The sequence below is a fragment of the Lactuca serriola genome, chromosome 4 (genome assembly GCF_051521515.1).
Source record: "Lactuca serriola cultivar US96UC23 chromosome 4, Lser_US96UC23_V15, whole genome shotgun sequence".
NCBI lineage: Eukaryota > Viridiplantae > Streptophyta > Magnoliopsida > Asterales > Asteraceae > Lactuca > Lactuca serriola.
Window position 1 is genome coordinate 209,593,904 of NC_136411.1, and position 9,928 is coordinate 209,603,831.

A 9,928-nucleotide genomic window follows, 5' to 3' on the forward strand; every position below is an offset into this window, starting at 1 on the left:
ATTTAGAGACCATGAGGACTGTCAATGCTAAGTTTTCAAATGATAGAGTAAAATTATTATAATTGTCAACCAGAAGGGCCAAAATTGTAAATGACTATATTTTATGTATAGGAGTTTTTAAATCCACAAATTAAAATCAATCGTGATTTCTATATCTCGATGGTAGTCGATGAAGTAGCGGATGCACAACATTTTCGTAAGGGTGACATTAAATTTTTTTTTCCAAATAAATTTATATTAGTAGTGTCACTCGTGTTTTAAGTCGGTGCATCCAATAGAAAAAACATTAAAAAAATATTAAAAAAAAAAAAAAAAAAGTTTTACACTACGTGCCGGCGTCGGAGCAGTGGCCCGGGACCCCTGTGCACCATTAAGGTCCGCCACTGAGTCAATGTATAATATAAGTATACGTAGAATAAAGAAAATGTAAGTGAAACATATTATTAATATAAACTAAGATATTTATACATCTTTTAAAAACAGCTCCTCATGATTATCTTTGTTTTTAGTCATTTATAAGAACACATGGCTCGTTAACAAGAAGGTCTTCTAGTTAATTAAATAGTAAAGTATACTAGAAAGACACATTTCAACCAATTATATTTTTTAAATCATAATTTATAATCGTCATCTAATACTCAATATTATATGTTTATGATTAAATAAAAGATTATTAATAAGTAATGATATAACCTTTCTATAGACACTAATATTTCTTCCATCAAATTCTGCATTCTTACGACCATAGAAACAAAATACTATTTTACCTCTCACAATACACTATACATCATTCATTATTTTAACCAAACGACTTCAAGAATCTCGATCAATCAATAATACATAATTAAAATAAAAAAGATTCTATACTTATAGAATACAACTTAAAAATCCACGTCCTGCTACATTGAAACCGTAAACCCTACATATACTTCCTCCATAACATTGATGTTGTTTCCTAAACTTGACCTTTGGAATCACGAGTAATCCACCATTTTTGTGTCACTGTACTGTCTTATATCTCCATTTTTGCTTACACATATGTTGCGTGTTTCGATCATTAATCCAAAACATATATGTTTTTTTGTTAATTGGTTTTCATATGAATATGATGACCAATAATATAGATAACACGATGTCTTCGCGACCATCATTAAGTAATTGCATGCAATGTCTCGGCTATTATAGTAAATCAAACACAATATTTGCTTGTCGGAGGAGAGTAGAACTCTGTTGGATGAAGGTAATGTCTGATTCAGATGGTTCTTTATCCAACAAAAGGTGGTTTGAGAACACCTAGAAAGAACACAATGTAAATTTTCTTTTCCATTCGTTGTTGATGAGGCGGAGAGAGATGGAGGATGTTGTGAGTATAGAAAAAAAAAGTTGTTAATGTGAACTCGAGGATGTTTGATATGTATGGTATTTATGATGGTCATGGTGGTTCTTGTGTTGCTTATGCTTGTTGTGAGCGGTTATACAAGCTGTTGGCAGCCGAGATGGATATAGAAGATAGAAACACGATGAAGATGTATTGGGAAAACATAGTGGTGGATAGTCTCTAAGATGTATAATGAAAGTGAATAAAAACGACCTTGTTGATTCCATGGGTTTCATCGTTATTGTTGTAGTGGTTGGTGATAAGCCAGTTACGGTGATTCAAGGGTTGTTCTTTCAAGAGGTGGTCCTACCATGCACTTATCCGTTGACCATAAGGTAATTATTAATTAACGCAATCTTATATCTTTGTGCATTAAAGAATCTTTTTAAATTTAACCTTGAAATATTAATGAAAATCATAGACATGGATGCAGCCAAATAGAACGAGTTAGCAAGAATCAAAATTTCAGGAGGAAGAGTGAACGACTGTAATGGGCTACATGTTGTTGGAGTTCTTGCAACTTCAAAATCAATAAGTGATCGACAACTAAAACCATATATAATCGCAAAACCTAAAGTTATAGTTAACAAAAGAGATGATGTAGCTGAATTCATGATTTTAGCTACTAATGGATTATGGGATGTCATATCTAATGATTTGGAATGCCAAGTTGTGCGAAAATGTATTGATGGATGAACTTTTCGAAGGAGATCTTCAATCATTTTGCAATGCAAAAACCGTCCACATTTATCATCTCTCTCCCTCTCTATCTCTCTCTCTCTCTCTCTCTCTCTCTCTTAATTAGTTAAGACTAAATACTTTTGCTCTCCTTTAAGAAAAAATATTAGCTTTTGTTCTTAAAGGATAAATAGCTTAATATTGTAAGAAGGAATAGCATCTAAGTGTTTTATCTTATTAGTGGACTTCTTTAGAGGAATCCTAGTTTGTGCTCTTTCTATCTCCATCAACTTCCAACATCCCAAGAGGTTTCAAAATCTTCCAAGGTTGTTACTTCTTAATCTTTCTATGGTTATATTTAATCGTTCATGTTCATGTAAAAAGATCATTGGTGGGAATAAAATAGTTTTATATTATTCAAACTTTATAATGTTTTCGTTGTCAATTTTGTTGTTTTAAAAACTGAAACTTTGAATAAAATCCAACTGTTACATTGCATAACGCAAATTTTCTTTGTTCAACAAGTACTCCACTCATCTCCTTCTTGTTCTTACTTCAAAAAGTAAAAAAAAAAAAAAGTTTCTTCTTTCCTTAAATATCTTACATTGTCCATTCATGTATTTTTCTAATGCATTAGATCTAACAACTACTTTTCTTGAAATTCTTAATTTAATTGTTTGTTATATATTAACTTGTTGGTAAATTTAGAATAGCTTCCTAGGTTCATATGTCATGATTTGTTTTTTCAAATTAAGTAATTGTTAACCATATATGGAAGAGAGATAAAGAACTATTTTTGTTGTGTATAGTAAGTCTAATCTCTCACTTCCTCTAGTACTATTTTTATGCAGAAATTTCCTAAATTGATCACTTACATTTTAGCATTAGCTCGTTTGTATATTATTTACTTGAAATTGTTGGTTTTGATCGAGATTTATACGTTAGGACGTGATGTTTGAAACTGATTATTTCAACTTTAGAGTTAGATTGTCACATAATCTATCGAGAATTTTGTTTCTCGTACTTTTGGCATATATATTTTTAACAACTCACCATTTCTCTCTTCGTGAAATTTAAAACCTTGCCTTTGAGCACTTCAAACATTGTATGGTCAAGCAAGTGCTTTGCTTAAGGAAAAATGTTTCATAATTTACCATTTAAAGATGTGTAAGCAATTTCCATTAGTCTCAATTCTTAAGTTCTTGTTATGTATGTGTTGGGTTTTCTATGCTTCATATACACTTACACTAGGTAGCGGATAAACCAATCATTAATATACCTAAGTGTACATACATCCTAGGATCTAAGTTTCATACTAATTACTGTTACCCTTTGAAAACATAAAACATAAGGAAGAATAACATATATCTTATGTAGCCCTTGGTCTCCGTGTTTGATATCCTATCCTCCTCGAAGTTACTTGGATGAAAGGACCCAAAGTAGAATTGCTCTAATGATATCACACCCAATGACACCAAAGAGTGGAATAAAATAACTAAGAGAAAAGTCAATTTCACAAACTCTAAGAAAATTAGAAATCGTCCCTATAAGAGGGGGGGGGGGGGGGGGGGGATGAGGAGAAAGAAGGGTTGGTGAAACTTCAAGCCAATGTGCAAGGAATAATGTGATCCATAAGACCCTATTTATAACCTTGTACCCCTTCCTAGGTTTTGTACTACATCCCATGTGGGATGGGAGACCAATAATGAAATTCTCCTAATTCCTAATGAGATTTCGTCCAAACCCTTATTTCATAAGGGTTCTAGAATATTCTTGATTAATCAGCTATTGATTACTGAATATTCAACCATTTAATTAATTAAATCCCAAAATATTTTTCAATTTGTTTCTACTTAATTATTGATCCATAATAATTAATAAACTAATTTCTACTTTATTTATTCTACTTAATTTGGTTCTCGAGGGCAACCCACAAGAACCCTGTTATCAATAGTTAATGACGTTGGACACTCTTTTCAATAGTCTACACCTTGGGTTAGCGTTGCATCCATGGTCTAAACAATTTGAGGTACAAAATTTATAATCTCTTACATCATTTTTCAAATCGACTTAAAATTTAAATATTTGTAACAAAAAAGGTATTAAATTACAAGAAAAATATTTAATCACATACTATTAATTGTCCTCTAAGAGTTTTCATCTTTGTAAGCGATCAAATACAACTTCATTTATAACCTTTTATAGTTTTTCTATTTCAATAATGAAAATTAAAAAAAAAAAGTATATTCAAAAAATCGTTCTCGAACTAATTTCACATATTGACCAAACACATATCTCAACCGTAGCTTATGCAATAGGAAACTCAATCTCAATAATTGATACACCAAGTATAAGAACTATACATTTTTTGTGTATCGACAACAGGAATACTCATTTTAGAAATTAATGTTCTGTGTTTTCAATCTATGAATCTTGGTTACTATTAAAGTCACATGATTTTAATCACGCCTCGCTAATGGAGTGACATCAATTTTCTTAATAGTCATTTTGTTTAATTATTAAGATCCGTTTATGGCTTTCAATATGATTTTATGGCTCTCTGTAATGCTATTGTATAGTCTACAAATGGAAGTGTTGTTTTAAAAGTTTTCCGGATAATTACCAAATACACCAAAATGGATAAAGAATATCATAAAATAACCAACTTCTAATCAAATATCACAAAATAACCACCTTCTAATCAAATATCACTTGCAATATATTCATCAAACAGTGACAATCCATCACCAAAAGTGCTTTATAAATTTGTTATTTTTTTCAAAATTCAATTTTTGTGAGGTAACATTATTCTCTTTTACGGGTGAACACCATCATTTTGCGAAAAGGTCTCCCATGTCATTTTACAAAATGAAAAAAAAAAAAAAAAAAAAAAAACAGTTTAATGTTGGGTTAATGTCACTTAACCCAACCAACTATCCGATTTTGTTTTAAATGGCCCTTTATTTATTTTTTTTCTTTTTGTAGTTTACGGACATAAAATCTATTTTTACCGGCTAAAAAAAAGACATTGACTTGTTATTACTCGTAACCTCGATAGGATGGTTTTTTTTCACAAGTTATAAGAATTAAACTAAAATCCACCTGACAAATTACCAAATCATAACCAAAATCTAGTCAAACACTTACAATGTCGCACCATATCACAACATTTTTACTTCCACCAAAGAAACTAGTCACAATTTAATCAGCATCATCGAGTCCAACCTCGATGTGTAAAGTAACACCTTTGTTGCTTCCTGCAAAATCACAGTTTATTCACCATTTGAACATTCTCAGTGATTAGCATAACGACATCTAATTATGATGAATCTTGATAAGATTAGCAAGAGAAAATATGAAAATTGAGCATGCCAAGATCATCTGGTGCTTAACTTGGTGATCCTACTCCTCACCAGGATTCAAACCGAAACCAATATTAGAGAAAGTAGACAAATTCTTGGACAAACCCTTGAGTTGTTTCAATTTCTTCTTCAAATGATTCTTCTTTGATGCAATCTCTTTCTCCTTTACAACCATCATCAGCCCATTGTAATACTGTAAGTGACTCTCGTCAGAAAACTCATCAAAACCTACTGAACCAAACATTGGATGTGTGTGTTCATTTGTACAACCCAGATAACTCGAGAACTCGGATATTTGAAAAAGAGGGAAAAAAAAAGAGGAGAGTGAAGAGGGAAGAGACGTGAAGGCGCCTAAACTTTATGTACATGGCGCATGAGGACAAATTTCATTTAGTGACATAATATATATGTTTTTGATTGGATTAAGGTTTACCGGTAAGGTAAACCCCTTCATCTTTTACAAAATGATCTTGTAAAACCTAAAAACCAAAGTTAGTGCCTTGTAATAGACCTGACAATGGGGCGGGTTTGGAGCGAATCGACGTTGGTCCAAACCCTTTTAACAAATTTCAAAATCCGATCCAAACCCGCTCTGTAACCCGCAGGGTTTTGAATAATCAAATCCATACCCTTTATCCACCGAATCAACGGATATTCAAATCCGCCCCGTAACCCATAGGCTTTTTGAATTATCAAACACATTTTACTTAATTCATAAAATAATATTTCTTAAATAAAACAAATTTTGATTTAGAAAACACATTACATACTCGAGGACTTCCAATTGGAATTAAAAATTACTATTGTAGTAACTTCTTATTTATTTTTTACTGTCAATTGTAGTGATAGAGAATAGAAATAACAAACTTTCTTTCGGTTGATGAGTGATTTTTTTGATTTATGAATGAAATATGATGATTGTTTGATGAAATATAAATGAAATGACATCATAATTCTCAGTAGAAGACTAGAAGTCGAATCCTCGATTCTTATTTATAACCAGTTTGGACTTTGGCATTTTCTCTTTGGACTTTCAATTGGAATTAAAATTAAACTTTAAGAAATATAAAATATAAACCATTAATTTAAAAATCATACGGGGCGGATTATAAATGGAGCGGATCAGTGGTGATCCATACCCGACCCTTTTAATAAAAGGGTTAGCAGGTATGGGTCGTTAACGGGTAAACGAATCAAAAACTATGCTCCAAACCCATATAATTCATAAGGGTTTGGATCGGATCAGGGTCAAAACTCGCACCATTGCCAGACCTATCTTATAATGCAAAAATATAACATAAGCGACCATTTAAAATAAAAACTGATAATTATTTAGGCTACAGTAACATTAACCCTTTAATTATTGTAGAGCCAATCTGTACAATTTGTCATTTTAAGTTTATTTTGGCCACCTAGACCCTTAAACTCACTTTTTTTGTTAAAAAAGTATCAATATGGCCAGCTACAGTCTAGCCTTTTCAGTCGGTTACCCCTAGGCATGCGGAGGTAACCGGCTGAAAAAGCTACAGCAGGTTATAATGGTAGCTATTAAGCAAGAAAATTGCGTCTGAAAAAAAAAACTTTAGTGAGTTAGAACATGTTTAAATACCACCAATTAACAACTTTTACTTTTATCCCACAAATCCATTGTGCATCATTAAAAACTGCCTAAATATGCATATGATTTACAAACAGATCGAGATTAAGCACTATTTTTAGAGGAGTGATTTCCATTTGAAATGTTGGTTGTTGTTGTTGTCTCTGTTGAAGGCTCTACACGAGGCGCGTACTTCTCATTCCAATATCCAACAGGATCCGCATAAGATCTAGTCCCAGGCTCACTAACAAAAGAAAAAAAAATTAAAATATATATATATATATATATATATATATATATATATATATATATATATATATATATATATATATATATATATATATATATATATATATATATATGTGAGAAAATGATAGTACACTTGGGAATTAAGACAAAAAGAAACAACACCTTAGTGAATGATGTTTTAATTGCAAAATATAAAAGTTGTTACTTGTGGATTTAATAAAAATATTTACCTGCTTGCCCTAATAGTCATTCCGCCTATCGTTGTCTTCTCTTCAAAAATATTACCTGCATTAAATTAAATTTCATCATTTTAAGATCCAGTTATTTATTTAATGGCCTCATAATCATGAACTTATCTCACTAGTATAAGTGTGCAGGTGATTTAGGTATAAAAGATGAAAGATAATCATATAATTGTTTTTATTATTTTAATTAAAATGTTTATTTGTCAGTTGATATGAAGGTAATTTTGGGTTAAAACTTAAAACTTAAAACCACATCTGTGAATTAAAGAGGGGTTGCTCAGAGAACTCCATCCACCATATTGCCCAAAAGGAAAGCAAATAACATCATAGGGTTAAACAAATGTTGCAAATTTCAGAACCACGATATAATCAGATTACAATAAACAACAAATTTCTCAATTTGTTAACAAAATTTAGCAGAAATCCACCAAAAGCAAAGTCTGTTTACTATTTTCACTTTGATAAACATTGGAGATAATCAAGCTCCATTTCGTTCCATATCCAGTTCACTTTCTATTCATGTAAATCAACAAATCTATAATCCAGTATTTGAAATGAGAAAACAAACATAAACACAATCATGCAAAATCATTAGTTCTGAATTTTACCTCCATAGATATCTTTATCCGAGAAGTACTTTGCTTTCAAGTAATTGGCGTATTGAGCTTCATAGTTCTTCAATTTCTCACTTTGCTCCTTGCTATCCATGTCCCTATCACACAAACACATTGTCAATTCGTAAACTTCATATGACATCGGATGATTCCTACTCACTTTCACATCACCACGAGTATTCATACAAAGTTGTCAAAAACCCTAATTCCTCCAATTTTTAACAGAAAAACATCGAAATGGTGGGGAACAGAACGATGAAACACTACACCAATTTGATTTGAAAACAAAATCGGATCTAAACGAAGACAACTTACAAACCAGAGCAGATATAATCGATTAAGCTATCTTAAATACGGAGATACATACCTGACAAATACGAAGAGATCCAATAGAGCTAACGAGAGAAAGAGAGTCGGCGAAATATCGACGCAAGAAAGACTGAAAATCGCATATCTGGGGTTGGGGCTATTTATAGTCCCTTGATGATGAAATTGAAAAAAGATAGAATTTTTAATTTTTAATAAAATTGAAAAGGTATCAAAATTCAAAATTGTATAAAAAACGCGCGTTGCAACGGAAGGAATGAAAGCATAGGCAGCTTGCTTTGAAAGTGAAAAGGATCAGAGAAATCGGGCTTTTTTGTTAAAAAAAATGTTTTCAGGGGCTGTTTGGAAATTAGCGATACCTGTGAAGCAAACCGGAGGCAGATGGTGGACGACGGCGGTGGAGCAAGCCACAGGCCGCGACGGTGGCGGAGCAAGTCGGAGGCGGCGACGGGGTATAACAAGCCGGAGATGCGATGGGGACGGCTGAAAGTAGGAAATTGGGAACGGCTGATAATCTGATACGCCTTTTAGTGTAGAGGGGGTAAAGTGTAAATAAAAGAAAGGGTATAATTGTCCGCTCATAAAAAATGGTTGTGAAAGGTGATCATTAATAGCTTGATTTTTAACTTGAAATTGCATATGATATGAGTATATGATTCTGTGAAATTTTGAAATTTATTATGAACAATATGACAAAGGGATAACAGCAAGCAACTGGGTACATGTGACTTTTGTGGTCAAATAGGATGATTTTCAACTTAAAAATGCATGTGAAATTTTGAATTTCATTACCAACCATATAACAAACGGATTGTAGTGTTTGTCTTAAATTGATGATCCAAAACAAAAATATTTCCATTTTGAAGTATGTGTACGACATAAGCAACGGGGTACAGGTGAAATATACAACCTTAAATGGAAAACCAAATAAGGCTTAGGCTAGAAGGAGTGGTGTCATAAAAATTATACTTCCTTCACTGTCACGTAGGCGACACATTAACAATAACCACGAAAATGTGATTTTATGACGCACCCAAGGAGTGGTGTCACCCTCATTTTTTTTTGTCAAAAACAAAAGATCATTTTATGATTTTCTCAAACAATTTTTTTTATATTATATTCCATATGTTATATTACACTCATTTTAAAATGTTTAAAAAAGAAAAAAAAAATTTAAAAACATATGACCAATCAACGGTCAATTGGAATGTCAATAGGAAGAGAGCAGCGCTCCTTTGGAGTGTTACAGTGTGGTCTCTGTCACAGCTATGAATTTGAAGCCTTGTAACATTTAACAATGATAAAAAAAAAATATAAACCAACAATAGGAAAGCATGTAAGATGCTTATTCATTAACAACCAAATCTCAATCAAACACATCATACATGCACTGCAAATAGTCAACAAATAATTGGGAACCCTAGAAATCCTTGTTTAAGTCCATTTTGGACTAGGATTTCCTTATTGGGCCCAATGGG

General features: G+C 32.1%; 1 protein-coding gene across 1 annotated transcript; it reads right to left on the reverse strand.

Annotated features, from left to right (window-relative positions):
- Positions 1–7,024: 7,024 nt before the first annotated feature.
- LOC145103222 (uncharacterized) lies at positions 7,025–9,104 on the reverse strand. The gene is made up of 5 exons (XM_079040781.1): positions 8,810–9,104; positions 8,491–8,602; positions 8,118–8,221; positions 7,495–7,549; positions 7,025–7,259 (listed from the first exon to the last, which is right to left on the reverse strand). The coding sequence occupies exons 1-5, from the start codon at positions 9,087–9,089 to the stop codon at positions 7,121–7,123; spliced, it is 690 nt and encodes a 229-aa protein (XP_078896907.1). The 5' UTR covers positions 9,090–9,104; the 3' UTR covers positions 7,025–7,120.
- Positions 9,105–9,928: the final 824 nt, after the last annotated feature.

Bases quoted from the DNA above. Each gene is read 5' to 3' on its own strand.
- LOC145103222 (XM_079040781.1), bottom strand. From the start codon at position 9,089: ATGCAATTTCAAGTTAAAAATCAAGCTATTAATGATCACCTTTCACAA. The intron at 8,603-8,809 runs GTATCGCTAATT...TTCATCATCAAG, and splicing joins GCCTCCGGTTTGCTTCACAG to GGACTATAAATAGCCCCAAC. The intron at 8,222-8,490 runs GTATGTATCTCC...TTTGTGTGATAG, and splicing joins GATCTCTTCGTATTTGTCAG to GGACATGGATAGCAAGGAGC.